General features: G+C 32.9%; 1 protein-coding gene and 1 non-coding gene across 3 annotated transcripts; one reads left to right on the forward strand and one right to left on the reverse strand.

The window, feature by feature from the left end:
- Positions 1-601: 601 nt before the first annotated feature.
- LOC126777208 (facilitated trehalose transporter Tret1-like) lies at positions 602-15,724 on the forward strand. Of its 2 annotated transcripts, none has more exons than XM_050500185.1 (10): positions 602-777; positions 3,187-3,419; positions 4,825-4,978; positions 5,634-5,803; positions 6,166-6,289; positions 6,937-7,029; positions 8,444-8,502; positions 9,392-9,550; positions 11,852-12,034; positions 14,378-15,724. In XM_050500185.1, exons 1-10 carry the CDS (start codon positions 741-743, stop codon positions 14,603-14,605), a joined length of 1,440 nt encoding a protein of 479 aa, XP_050356142.1. In that variant the 5' UTR covers positions 602-740; the 3' UTR covers positions 14,606-15,724. The 2 variants fall into 2 exon arrangements, with proteins under 2 accessions (XP_050356142.1, XP_050356143.1); XM_050500186.1 differs by lacking the exon at positions 602-777 and adding an exon at positions 2,878-3,018.
- Trnam-cau (transfer RNA methionine (anticodon CAU)) lies at positions 9,055-9,126 on the reverse strand. The gene has a single exon. It is a non-coding gene; the product is annotated as a tRNA-Met (tRNA).
- Positions 15,725-15,812: the final 88 nt, after the last annotated feature.

Raw genomic sequence — 15,812 nt, forward strand, 5'->3', positions numbered from 1 at the left:
AGCATGTTGTGACCTGTGCCTTGAAACCTTAAATTAAAAACTCACGAAGTTCTATAAAATATATCATAGTCATAATAGCTTAATATATATTATGGCAGTTATACATGATTTTTTATATATAATTGGTAGGCGGACGGGTAAACGGGCCAAATGTTGTTGAAGTTTTTTTTTACTGGTGGTAGTGCTTTGTGCAAGCTCGTCTAGGTAAGTACCACCCACTCACCTGATATTCTACCGCAAAACAGCAGTACTACACTGGCTTACTCACCCTTCATACCGGAACCAACAATACCGAGTATACAGGCACAAGGTACATAACATCTTAGTTCCCAAGGTTGATGGCGCATTGGTGATGTAAGCGATGGTTAACATTTCTTACAATGCCAATGTCTATGGGCGTTGGTGATCACTTACCATCACGTGGCCCATATGCTCGTCCGCCTTCCTATTCTATAAAAAAAGTGGTAGTGGTAGGTAATATGTGATATGATAATATAATTTCATTATTGACTTATCATATGCACATATTTAATATTAACATACCAACTGCTTTGAAAATAGCGTGTTGATAACTTTGTTTTATGCAGACGGCTGGCTACAGAGGTTCGCTATACCAAGTTCGCTATCGCTGTGCGATGTTCAAACATTTAGTATACCTTTATGTAATTAAACGTTCACAAAATGTTTTAACTGACTGATAATAAGGCTAGGCAGTTGCTCAGTTTAAGTGCGAAACAAAAATGGGAAAGTTGCATCAAGCTCAAACAAGCATAGCATGTGAGTTATTAATTTTTACTTAATTTTAAAAAAAGCTTAAGTGTTTATGTAATATAGATAGTTTTAGATCATTCTTCATTTAAATCGTAATTTAGATGTGTGTATTTTTTATTTAATTTTATAAAAAATCTTGAAGTGGTTTTTTGTCCGGTGGTTCCAATGTCATTCTTTAAATTCGCATAGTATAACATAAAAAATTGAAATTTTTTACGTTATAAAATATATTTAAAATAAATTACATGTTATTATTACAAATTATATTTAATTACAAGAAGTTAATTAGAGCCATCGCATTTTAAATTTTGTGTCGAAGTTAAGTAAAAATAATACAAAGGGAATTTTGTAAAGCGCCACTATAATCCTTATGGGGTTGGAAACCAATCCACTAACAAAATAAACCATAAAAAGGATTGTTGTTTTTTTAATTGTAAATAATGTAAATGAATTTGAAGTATATGTTATATAATTCATATTAAAAATATGTAACACGTATACAACCAGTAATGATAATTGTGAATAATTACTTACTTACTACGTAAATAATTGTGATATATATGAGCGATCAATCAATTAAGTAGTTATTGTTTTAATGAAATAATAGCCTGTGGATATTCCACTGCTAGCCCAGCACTGTTAGCCTCCTCTTCTTTTTTGAGGAAAAGGCTTGGAGCTTATTCCACCACGCAATCCAATACGGGTTAGTGGAATACACATTTAGCAGTATTTCAGAGAAATATGTTTTGGGTTTTTCAAAATTTATGAATATTCAATGTTCAAAAACTTAAGTGGCATGCAATGTATTATTTGCAAAAGAAACCTCTTTACTCTTTGTCTTCAAAAGAGTAAATTATGTACTCTAAATGAGGTCGAGATTATTTTTGTTGAACTTAAGTCTTTCTTTAATTCCCAATATGAGTATATATTTAATAGCTACATATAGAAGGGTTTTCACATGAGCTCGTTTCAGATAAAATCACTGTGACGACTTCTTAAGACGTGCCGCTTCTTTTTCCTATCAATCAATCATCAAAACGTACATTTTCCGCGTCAACGAAAAGTGTTGTAAAATTACATAAAAACGACTTTTGTAGATAATATTGTAGTTACGATCTAGTTGAAACCAGTTCTAACTAGAACGAAGATAAATTTCAGATAATGCTGGAACAACATCACATCTGGCTGAATTTGAAAGGTTTTTGGATAATGTTATCAAAGATAATTACGAAAATTTATATTTACTTATCTTTTTTCCATCTGAATCCTCATTGGTGGATACCGTGTTTTAGCAAAACAAAGGGAATCTTCCAGGTCAGTGTCAGATTTCGCTGGTATATTTAAGAACCGTAGCTTTATTATTCAACCAGTATTTCCAAGTTATGTTTAATTTCACACGTAAAATTATTAAAATTACTTTCGTAATAGTAGACCAAATAACACCCAGACAATTATTCTAGTTATATAAACACAATTCACCTTTGTGAATTTTGTATCACTGGACACGATCAGTACAATGATGAATTAATCCATCTGTCAAACATTTCTGACACCTTATCACACGTCATATGATTTTCTTAGGCTGAATGGAAAAATGTTTATAAATAATCTTTTATTCTATCGACGCTCTAAACTACTTTGACGTTATTAAAAAAAGTATAGCATTAAAGTATTTACAGCTCATCCTAGAATATATTTTATAAAGCTGGGTTAAGGCGTCCTTTAAACAAGGTTTAGTACTTACTCCACCATGCCACTTCAATGTTAGAACATGTAAATGAGCATGTGTCGCATAAAAATTTGTAACCACCAACCTTCATTGTAGTAGTTTGGTAGTATAAGCTTCAAACCTTCTGAAAAAAAGCTGAGGCCTTACCCAGCAGCGGGGCATTTATATACTATATTTGTACAGAAAGCCGTTCTTCAGATAATGTAACAGTCAACTATAGAATCAAGTACTTATAACTGTATATAAGTTTAATAATTAACTAAAAATGCTATGCTAAAAAAATCTTAATTATTTACTAATTAATTCATTATGAGTACTTATCAATTATTCATAAATATGTATTGAAGTATTTGAAGCTTAAGAGTATAATATTACAGGTGACAACCAGCCAAATAAATCCACATCAATATACTTGGTGGTAGTATTAAATTGGTCACACTCCAATTATTCTACTTCTAAACTCCAATAGGTTGAACTGCGGTTTTCATGTCCGAAAGGTGATCAATTACAGACACAAGGTACATAAAATAATTCATGATTGGCAACGCATTGGTAGCGTATGATTAAATTTCGCCATTTTTAATAGCAGAGATGATCAACCTTTGACCTTTGTACGTTTGCCGTTCTGATCTAAATTAAAAAAATATACCTAGTTTTGTGTATTTTTAATTATTTGTATTTTATAGGTTCCCTCGGGAATATGCTGACTGGCCTTTTATATGTATGGCCGTCATACACGCTACAATTGTACACTGACAAGAATACAACGCTATTGTCTTCACCAATGACTGACTTAGAGAGCTCCTTGGTGGGAAGCTTGCCTTCGTTAGGAGCTATGGCGGGAACGGCGATTATTGGTTGGATTTTAAGTGTGTTTGGAAGACAGAAAGGTGGACTTATAATAGCTTTGCCGCTTATGGTAGGTTATTTTCCTATATAGATGTAAATACTTAATATTTCTAAATACTTTAATGTGCTTTCTGTATCGTGTACTGTAGGGTAGGACCTATTAATTGGTTTTATTAGACTAACTATATAAAGAATTAAAATCAAAATTTAATGAACAAAAGTTAAAACAAGGTGAATTTTCATTCGAATCTATATTGAATGATAGTATTGAAAACTTAAATCGCTTTCGGTTTAACAGTTGGAATCTTGAGAACGCGACTTAAGGTCATAAATATTTATATGACGGAGGATGAGCCTCAGCTTGCTCAGTATGGTCCATAGTTTCTAAATTCTAAGTTGCGGGCGTCGATGGGTAATGTTGGAGCAACGAAACACAGTAGATTAATGAACTCGTTTATACTGTTCAATCACTCAGTACTATAACTAGGAACGCGCGTCGGTTTCAATATTCGACCGCACTGGCCGGCTGCTGCACAAGAAGTGTCATATGCGCCACTCACCCAGTGAATCATTGACTCCGTCGAGCGCCGACAGATGGCGCTAGCGTTCCAGTGATGATACGATTGCGACATATACTTATTTACACACACATGCACAGCGAATTTGATGAAGTGATGTGATCTCTTTGTGGTCTTGACAAAAGTCAAGATAAAATAGTGTAATGTTTATCCTACCGCCAAAAAGTGAAACAACGTATTGCCTTTACATCTACCATTAAATTTAAGGAAAACAATAATAATAATTTTCTTAATGTTCTTTATTTAACATTTTATAATAACCATAATATATAAATTTCAAGATGCACAATAAGGTAGTAGTGCGGCTAAGTAGTCAGAATAATATGAACAATTAGCAAAAAAAACAATTAACAATTTTGTGAATAAATCCGTTGGTATCCACACTAGGAGACCTGGGGGCCAATTCTACAAACAAATTGTCATTTTATCGCAATCGAATCGAAGCGTAATTTTAAGTTTTCTTATACTTTAATTACATTATCGACTATTGGCATAAAAGTTAACAATTAATTTTAGTTTTGATGTAACGGTATATGTTAACATAATAACGGTTATTTTCTTATTCGAATAAATATAGAATGATCAAATTTGGTTTGGAATTGAATCGGTAACGTATCGTTCTTGTTAGAGATTTCAAATTTCGTATAACATAGTATCCATCAGTGAACGCTCGGTTAACTATGTTATATTTTAGCTGTAATTACAATATTATAGAATTATAAGAGGTTGCCTATATATAGTGAATAATATGCATAATTAAGGTAATAAAATAATACGGTTACGTGCTTTTAAGTAAATCATATGGTAAAATTTCTAGAAAAAGAATGGTCTTGGTTTTAGCTACCAAAAATACTACGTACGTGTAACTAATGCATATATATTGTTGTTACGTTTCAGATATCATGGTTAATGATAGACATGACAAGTTCGTCCACCCTCATACTTATTGCTAGGTTCATTGGTGGTACATCTGGGGGTGCGTTTATGGTTCACTCACCGATCTATGTATCTGAAGTTGCTGAAGAATCTATAAGAGGGACCTTAGCATCAGGTTAGTTGAAATAATTCACAATTAATTTAATTTTTTGTCCTCTGTACCCAGAATAGACGAGCCGGTTGGCGTGGTTGGTAGATACTTGCCTTTGACGCCGAAGTTTGTGGGTTCGATTCCCACCCAGGACAGACATTTATGTGCATGAACCTGTCTGTTTGTCCTGAATCTGGGTTTAATTATCTATATAAGTATGTATTTACAAAAGAGAAGTAGTATATGTAGTATATCAGTTGTCTGGTTTCCATAGCACAAGCTATGTTTAATTTGGGACCAGATGGCCGTGTTTGAATTATGTTCCAGGATATTATTATTATTATAATATAATTTTCAGTAACAAGAACGCGTGAATCTTAACCGTTGAACTTGGGTTCAAACCCGGGCAAGCACCTCTGAATTTTCATGTGCTTAATTTCTGTTTATAATTCATCTCGTGCTTTTCGGTGAAGGAAAACATCGTGAGGAAACCTGCATGTGTCTAATTTCATCGAAGAATTTCGATGTGTATTCCACCAACCCGCATTGGAGCAGCGTGGTGGAATAAGCTCCAAACCTTCTCCTCAAAAAGGGACAGGCCTTAGCCCAGCAGTGGGACATTTACAGGCTGTTACTTACTTACTTTTTATATAATTCCATATTAATTTTCCATTCACAGCACCCATCACATGCTACTGTCTTGGAGTTCTCCTTTCATACATCCTGGGATGGTTCTTCACTTACAGGTATATTATCTGGGCGAATATAATTTGCTGTCTGATCTACGTGGGCCTTATGATGACTGTTACGGAGAGTCCTGTATTCTTAATGAGACAGAAGAGAGAAGAGGTAAGTTGAATGACTTTATTAAAATTTTAATGTCCGAAAAATTGTGTGGTGTATCAATATAATTGTTCTGTAAGATAAATCTCGTGAAATATGTTATAATAATACAATAGTTATAACATTTAACTGGTAACACTCATCAAATATTCTAATATACATAGTATTGTTGTGTTTCGGTTTGGGGTGAGTAAGCCAGCTTAACTACAGACACAAGAGATATAACATCTTAGTTCCCAAGGTTGGTGGCGCATTGGCGTTGTGAGGACAGTTTAATATTAGTTACAGACGTATGAATGTTGGTGACCAATTACAATCAAGTGGCCCAATTGACTGTCATATTAATTATTGAAATAATTTTATTTCAGGATGCTCGTATGGCTATCGCTCATTATAGAGGAGCTTCACTTTCCTCAAAAATTGTGATGGAAGAGTTTTCGAGATTAAAACAACAGATAACGCCTGCCGTGGAACTAATAGCAGTTGATTCTGGTAATTTTGCGTTATTTATGAATATCAATGATTTTGCCATTTTTTTGTTTATTTTTTATTATGTTAAGAATATATATATAGCCATTACCGCAGTAGTTAATAAATATAAGTATGCTTACTTACCTTCTCTTATTACATTTAATGGTAAGTTGTTTTATTTTTCACTTAAGTATTTGATAATGGCGATTCAGCGTGGATAATATAATGATTATATGATCCGCTGCAATATTGTAAGAGCTACTGAATTATCATTTGTTTAATCTGTGTTTTATAATTCATCTCATGCTGTGCGGTGATGTAAGAAACCTGCTTGTGATTAATATCTGCCACATGTGTATCCACCGCTTTAAAGCAGCGTGTTTTCTTTATATGAAGCCAACACAATTTACAGTGTATAATTATATATACATATATATATATCTATCCTAAAAATTATCAATATTATATAGTAAAAACTACTAACACCATACATCGCAATTATAGGCTAACTCATGCAATTATACAAATCTTGTTTTGCTCACTACAATTTAACATTTTTTAATCGTATCGCCAAAGAAAAGTAAAATTGCGTTGTGAGACTTTTACTTTTTACTTTCTATATATGTACAATATACGTAATGTTATATAAATATAAGATTTTATTTCAGATTCTAAAGCAGATGAAGCTGAAAAAGAAAAACTGAATAACAGCAACGATGATTCGGAGGAGAAGCCAAAAATGTCATCATTTAAAGTGTTGTGTAAGTTTTTATTTTTTTAATTTAGTGAAAAATGAATTAAAAATATTGTACCATATTTAGATCCAGTTAAAGAATAATTATTCAAAAATCCCCTAGCCTTTTTTCTACAATACAAAGTACATTTTCCCCTCTTTCCTCCCTCTGTGGTACTCCGCTGGTGATGCAAAGCAAAATCGCCATGCTGGGGACGTTCGATGCGACCTTAGTCCAAGGAATTACATCGAGGCTGTTATAAAAACAGCTTCACGGAAACTCGGAGTTCTGAACAAGGTGCGGCGCTTTTTCACGCCACAACAACTGTGCCTGCTGTACAAAACACAGGTACGGTCTTGCGTAGTATATTGTTCGCACCTTTGGGATGGCTCCGCTAAGTACCTACTTGAGGCCTTGGTCCGGTTGCAGCGACGTGCCGTACGCATTATTGGCGACGTAAAGGTCACAAACACCCTTGAACCAATACAATTGCATCGTGAGATAGCAGCACTGAGCGCTTTCTATCGACTGTATCACGACGAGTGCTCTGAGGAATTATTCTCTCTAATTCCTGCTTCCCCCTTCCTTCTTAAGTCCACGCGAGCTGGTTCTCGATGTCACCGCCTAACTGTGACATCAATTCCATCGCGAACAAAGAAATTCGGCAACTCCTTTCTTTGTCGCACTTCCAAAAAATGGAATTCCTTACCAGCTCACGTGTTCCCCTCTTACAACCCGGGTTCCTTCAAACGAGGCGTGAAGAGGCATCTTGCGGGCCGGCAAGGCGAAGGCGGCTAGTGCAGAACGTTTTTCCCGTATGTACTGGCCGTCGTCGCGTTTGGACTCTACTACCACTTACCATCAGGTGGAGTAGAGTCATTTGCCCTCCCGAAAAAATAAAAAAAATAAAAAAATATATGTGGTTACGTAATTTCCTAAAAAGCCTTACTTGTCAGAATTTGTGGGGTCAATTGTTTGGCTGTATGTCAAGCAATCATAGTCACTGCGAGAAAAGCTCCAAAACAAGATCATAGATGGCGTTAGTATCAACTATTACAAAGTTTGTAATCAAACCAATATTCAAACGGGGAAATTGATGCATTTGTTTTATATGACTTTAATTTTATGTACATTCTAGATCATAGAAATTTTTACCATAAATTATTTTATGGTAAATTAAATATTATAATATTTGAAAAATAATTCTAATTAGAATTAGTGCTATTTTTCAGACATGGAGTAGTTAGTGGCTTTTATTATCAGAGCTCTTGATATATATTAAATTGACGGTAGAAGTATATGAAATATATTACTCAACCAAGTTGCTTAGTCAATCAACTTTATATTCCATTTAAGAAATTATTCTATACCAATATATTTATTAAATTACATTGGGACACTAGCGCCATCTGTTATTAAAACTGATATTTTTGATCCACAGTTATTTCTCCATCATCTCGACGTGCTTTCACTGTAGTTGGTCTAACGCTATCTCTGCAAGTGAGTATAAAAAAGAGTTATATCATTAATTAGGTAAATATTATTATTTTCTCTTGCATCTATATTTGCGCAGAGCATATAAAAAATAATATTTTTAGAATTCATAAGTCTTTATTTGCATTCTACTAAAATGATTAAAAAAATATCTATAAAAAAAAGATATTCCTTAACATATTTAGCTCAAAATATTCGTAGCAACTGGGCGACCGAGCTTCGCTCGACTCTAATAAATAATTAGTATTACATATTTTTCTATGAAAAAATGCTGTTTTATAAGAAATACACCTACATAAAAAAACTTAAAAAGCAAAATCTTATCTAAATAGAAAATTAATATCGTTCAGCAAAATCGTTAGCACCGTTTCTGAGATACAAGTGTTGTTTATATTTAAATATTTTAAGTTTAATGCGAAAGGAAAAATGTACTAGAGTATAAATGAATGTGTTCATTTTAATAAATAAATAAATATAGAAAAAGCGCAAGTTGATGAATATTGCTTTAAATAAAAATATAATTAAAAAAAACATAATAAAATAGACTAAAAATGTTGATAGCAGAGCGTGGTTTCGATCCACGGACCTCTGGGTTATGGGCCCAGCACGCTTCCACTGCGCCACTCTGCTTATATACGATCGTGCGAAATTGTCTATCACTATTTATTATTGAACTCTACATGCCATTTCAATTCCTATTTTTAACCTACTTTTTACAACTATGAGCGATCTATTATTATATTTTTGAATTATATACATATATTATGAGTTGGTTCTAGTACGCCATATCTTTGGTTCTTTTATTTTATTTATTACAATCATAAAATTTTCACATATTTGTCATAATGTTTAGTATACTTATAATTAAATAACATTAACGGCTTAATTTTATCAGGTAATGATGGGTATGGTAGCGGTACAGGTGTACGCCAAGGACATATTCGCGAATGCTGCTCCCAGTCTTTCCTCACATTTCTGCTCTGTGATGTTTGCGCTGGTCCTACTCTCTGGAAGTCTTTTAAGCGCTTTGTTTTCTGACAAGTTTGGAAGACGGGTAAGTCAATAAACGCTTTTTATTTAAGCATATAGTTTTCTTTTTAAAGGACAGGAACAAATTAATAAACAACAGCTGAAGTCAACCTAATATCAATAGGGAGGATAGCCTTGCTAAATTCTATTCTATAATCAGCTGTTCTTTAAGAACTAATTTCATTACTCTACAGTCCTATATATCTTGTAATAACAAACTCGAAATTCACCGCAGAAAGCGGTAGTGAAATATTATATATAGTTAATTCCTTACCAGCTCACGTGTTCCCCTCCTCTTACAACCCGGGTTCCTTCAAATGAGGCGTGAAGAGGCATCTTGCGGGCCGGCAAGGCGGGGACGGCTAGTACAGAACATTCTTCCCGACTGTACTGGCCGTCGTCGCGTTTGGACTCTACTACCACTTACCATCAGGTGGAGTAGAGTCATTTGCCATCCCAGCGCATATAAAAAAAAATCTGAAAGTTATACGACATTGACCTTAATAATTATAACATTTCAAGAATACACACATCATAATAGTATATCACCATAAGTCGGCTGTCAACATTTCACAGAATAGCACTGCGGCATCTTTCAACTTAAACACGATTGTTATTGCATATCATAATGAATTAATTAAATTTAAAATCGTTTTTTTTTTTTTTTTTATAGAATAGGAAGGCGGACGAGCATATGGGCCACCTGATGGTAAGTGGTCACCAACGCTCTTAGACATTGGCATTGTAAGAAATGTCAACCATCGCTTACATATCCAATGCGCCACCAACCTTGGGAACTAAGATTTTATGTCCCTTGTGCCTGTAATTACACTGGCTCACTCACCCTTCAAACCGGAACACAACAATATCAAGTATTGCTGTTTTGCGGTAGAATATCTGATGAGTGGGTGGTACCTACCCAGACGAGCTTGCACAAAGCCCTACCACCAGTAATAAAAAGTAGTTTTGGTGTTAAATGCCTGGTATTTACAACGGTTGATATTTATCAATATTATAATGATGCTAATTTGTAGAGTCCGCTGCAAACTTTAACATTATTAGCATAATATGAATATGAACAAAATTTATATCAATTTGGGATCCTAAAGTTAGATATTTTGTGATGCTGTCTGGCAATTAACAAAAAAGACATGCATGAGATTAAAATACCGTAATTCCATTTATACAAAATACAACAAAGGCTCAGAGAGCACTGTGGAGATACAAATATAACAATAAATATAAAAAAGAAATGTAAAACGTGTATTTATAAAAAAAAAAAAAACTCATAAATAAATAATTTTACAATTAACACAATATTGACATCAAAATAATCGATTATTTTGTCCATAATAGGATCAACCGATTATTGTGAATTTCTCCGGAATCAATTACATTGCAAAAAACTTAATCTAGAATTAAACAGATGGCCCGATACAAATCTATCTATTAGTATGTGTGAATAGCACTTGCCTCGTCTCATTCTGTTCCAAGACCAAGAAATGAAAGTAGTACTTTCACGTGCGGTCCGAAAACATCACTAAACTATCTTATCACTAAAAATAAGTGCTTGCTTAGTGAATAGTTGTAGGTATCTTGAAAATCACGTTCACTATCATTTTTATACGAATGCTGAGTACCCAATTTTATTTATCGTGTTTCCGAGTAGTGTGAATGCGTCGACTGATTTTTGAAAAACTATGTTTTGTTTTTTGGAAGGTTCCCAAGTGTTATATAAAAGGTCATCATTTTACTATGCATACCTACTATTCCGGCGCTAAATGCAGCTGCACAGGAAATATCATAGTGCATAATTGTGTGTGCATATACCGCTCTTTTCCGCGGTCTCATAAATCCAGAAACGGTGGAATTCTCTACAACACCGGGCAAAGTATTTACTTTCTGTGTAGAAGTAGAGTTATTTTTGCCAGCCAAAAGATTTTTCTTAATCAAAGTAATTAATTAATTTAGAACATTGACTATTTTGACAACACACGTTTCACGTTTCTTTAATCACCTTACGTTGTCTACAATATATTCGATTGTTGGATAATTGTTGGTGCAAATACAGTTTTTTTTAAATAAATTAGTTAGGCGGACTTATGATGGTAAATACGTATAATGGACACGTCATGGTAAATAGACGTTGGCGCTGTAAGAAATATTAACCGTTTCTTACATCGCCAATGTGCCACCAACCTTGGAAACTAAGATGTTCCTTAAGTATGTTGTATATTATGGTGGAAACGCACCTTTAATATACTAATATGAGGACGTTTTCAATATTAAAGCAAAAAACCATTACTAAACTCAGATTCTTTTACAGGTCCTTCTCGTTACCTCTTCAATTGCTGTGGGGCTGTGTCTGTCAGGAATGGGTGTCTTTATTCAGACCAGCATACTGCCTCCATGGGTGACAGCCGTGCTCATATTGCTGTACTGTTTCGCTTTCATGTTTGGCTCTGGGAGTGTACCATACGTGTTGCTAACGGAGGCTTTTATACCAGAGGTTTGTAATTATAAAATCAATTATTAAAATAAAATTTTCTTTTACCCAATAAAAAATATTTATAAGACAGTATTTCCAATATGACGGCGAATGAGCCATTGTAACAGCATGCACTAAAAGTTAATTACTTAGATGGCATAGACGGCATATTGACGCTTTCCGTCAGATAATAATTGGTGAATTGCAAGTTCATTATTACATACAGAAATCATACAAACGAACACTCTTACAAATGATATATTACTAAGATATAATGTCGTGCATGCAGTTTTAAATATGACGTCACTCTTCTTTAAATATCGAATAAAATAAATTTGCTTAAAGATAAAAATAACGTCATCTTAATTGCAGAGTTTGAGAAATAAATATTTTATCTTAAACAATCGGCGCCGAGATTATATATTTATTTTAAACTTATATATTTATGTTTTTTTTTGATTGGAAAGTTTAATTACCGTGGAAGTTGTTATCAATTTTATTGAAATTTAATTGAAACTAAAATATTAAGAACAACAAAATAAACAGTGAACAACGACTTAAAATGATACTGGCCCACAAATTCGTTCTTTTATGGATATTTTAATGAATGACCCAATATTTTTTATTAACCTGATTCGAAGTTTGAATCCAAAAATTCAAGAGCTGCGTTGAAGCGTCTAATTTAATCAAGTGTATTATAGCGTAGTAAAAACTTTTTATCACAAAGTCGAAATCTTTGTTCAGTACAACGGACGCGTTATACTTTATTATTTTCGAAAATCTACCGCTGGTTCGGAAATAAATATTTCACACCTGAGAAAAACTGACGAAACAAAAAACGGGCCGAGGGTATAAGCATTCGAATAAATAATAAACGAACATACATCGTTAAAAACATTCAGCAATAATTAATTGGATTAGTAGAGCAAAAAGTTGATATTTTATGATTATTAAAAGTTGATATTTTATGATTATTCTGAGTCATTGGACAAGGGATATACAAAGCCTGGAGGTGATCAATCATGATTTTTAGCGATAAGTTTTTGGTATCACATTTTATTCTGTGAAAAAAAAAATCAATCTTGTTTTTAATTTTTTATCTGTATTTTTAGTGTAACAAAACTAAAATTTAGTATGTGCAGTAATACGCAGGGGTAGGGTATGTAGTATACAAGCACTTGTACATTTTATAAGTTTTAACCCATGATGCACAGAAGTTTTTGGGAACAGATTTTTATAAACTAATTTGTGTATTACAAACTTTAAAATTTTAGGTTAAATATTTTTTATAATATTTACAAAAATATTTTTTAAGACTTGGCGAAACGGATCTCTTAAGCATATAAAGGTTAAATGCGAAGCTTAATTCAATAAATATAAATTGTACTAACAAGAAATTTAGGAGTTGCACATTTTTTGCTCTAAATAAAAACTCATTACGAATTTAATTTATATATCCTCAGCGTGTTTTTTATTGAGTAGCTAATCAAGGAAATATATTTAGAAATAAATGTTCACTTGGAGTAATTTAGATATAAACATTTTCGTAACAAATTACCTACATTAACGTGCCGCTTAGCGAATGCGTTTCTGACAGTTTCGTGATGGAACGAACTGTAATATTTACGCTTTAAGTCACGGCGTTAGGTCGGCATTACAAATTAGATAAAATATATTATATTTTATATCAGGTCGCTGTGCACACACCGTCTTCACCTCGCGCCAGTTCCAATATTACCTATTTTCCCGCGCTCTGCGATATCTGTCACTTGAGATGGCAGATGACATACACAGATAATATATTGTATTCAATTAATATATTACTGTCGATATGTGTATTATACAAGGATAATGTAGAAGTGACGAAGAAATTACGAAAAATAATATTCTCGTTTATTTGCCTTACTAATAAATCATTAAAAACTTTAAACCTTATTTATAAAAATTATTTAGTTGTACGCTTAACACAGATTCTTATCTTTCTATCATCATTGATTTGACATTTGAAAGAACGAGACAGATTATTTTATCTAATCACTACCTATACAATTACGGCCTTACTTATAAACGTTGCTTACCAGCTGCTTAGTTAAACGATGCTATGTTTTCGTCTGTGAAATGATAAATCATTAAAGATAGAAATAGCAAAATCAGTGTTGAACTAAAAATTAAAATAAGAAATTTTGAATGAAATAAGACAAAAATAAATAAGAAAAATGTATTTTTTAATTCTCAACTGCGCTATGATAATTGTCAACTGTTTATTTCAGAGGCGTACGTAGTCATCATCAATTGACAGACGTTAGAACGCATATTGTCAAGGGTTGGACTCTGTCTTATCTGAAGTTTTTATTTTTCCACCAGGTACAAAGCCTCGCTTCAATGCTGCTAATGGAATGGGTGTGGCTACTCAACTTCTTCATCGTGGGTGTCTTCCCCTACATGATTAAATTCTTCGGAGTTCACGGATCTTTTTATAGCTTCGCTTGTTTCGCCATCATAGATACAATTATTGGTCTATTTCTCGTGCCAGAAACCAAGAGCCTTACCAATGAACAAATACAGGAAGCGTTTTTGAGGCGACGGAAATGAATTTAATGACATTCAAATTATGGCTGAGTTTAAAAATAGGCAAAGACAAAACAGTTGATTATATTACTCTCCTCTGTTTGTCGACCGTCGATTTTCGACCGATTTTCTTTGCTTTTTTGTTTGGTAGAAATTCGAGAGTTTAAGTGATATTAATAAAAAAAATTAGAAATAAGATTAGAAAATTATAGATACATACAAAATACATGTTCGCTTATTGGTTGAATTTTGACCAATGAGCGAACATTAGTTATAGTATACTTATATATATGTATACTTTATAATATACGTCTTACTTATAAATGTTGATTAGCTACTGTTTAGTTAAAAACTGATTTCTCTCTTTCTGTCATAATTGATTTGACATTTGAAAGAAGAAGACAGAGCATTGTTTAACCAATCACTAACAAACTTTTATAAGTAAGGCCGTAAATGTTTATCATTTATACAATACTAATATGTCATTATTTTTTAAATAATTTAGTATTACAAAGGTTGCTTTGAAGATATATTTTATCGGGATAAGTTCGATTTCGTACACTTTAATCCTCTTGTATAATTGTTACTATTTGTATTATTATTCGTATACAAAAAAGAGATTTACGACAATGAAATAAAATCATCAGTAATTCTGCATCTTCATATGAATACTTTATATTGTGTTCGGGTTGGACGAGTGAGCCATGAAACAGGCACAAGGAATTTCAATTCATATATCCTTTATAGGGGCGTATTCAACTACTAAGCCTCAAAGGTTTAAGGGCTCTTTCGTAATCTTTGCTTTACGATGTCGACAATACACACAATGATATTAACGGTGATTTATGTGTAATGGAAACAGCGCCATCTAGTGACAATAATCAGAATTTTATAGATGGTTAACGTCGGATGCAACATCTCATTGCAAGTATTGTGATAGAGCCCCATGGGAAGACATACTTCTCAGTGTCTTTACCACTTACTACTAAAGAGCCAGTTTTTTTATTAGACTTTCTTAGTTATTAATAAATAATATATATATAGTTTTTAGCATTGTGTTCTTTAATGATAAGACAATTTGCCAAATTTATTTTAATTTTATTGAATATTATGCCGGTCTGTTAGTGTTAATATCTAAGTCATGTCGAATAAATAAATATATTTTTATAATTTGATTTTGTTTTAATAGTAAAATAAAAATGACCAGAGTAATAAAAAATATTTGATAGGG

This window comes from Nymphalis io, chromosome 22, assembly GCF_905147045.1.
Source record: "Nymphalis io chromosome 22, ilAglIoxx1.1, whole genome shotgun sequence".
Classification (NCBI taxonomy): domain Eukaryota; kingdom Metazoa; phylum Arthropoda; class Insecta; order Lepidoptera; family Nymphalidae; genus Nymphalis; species Nymphalis io.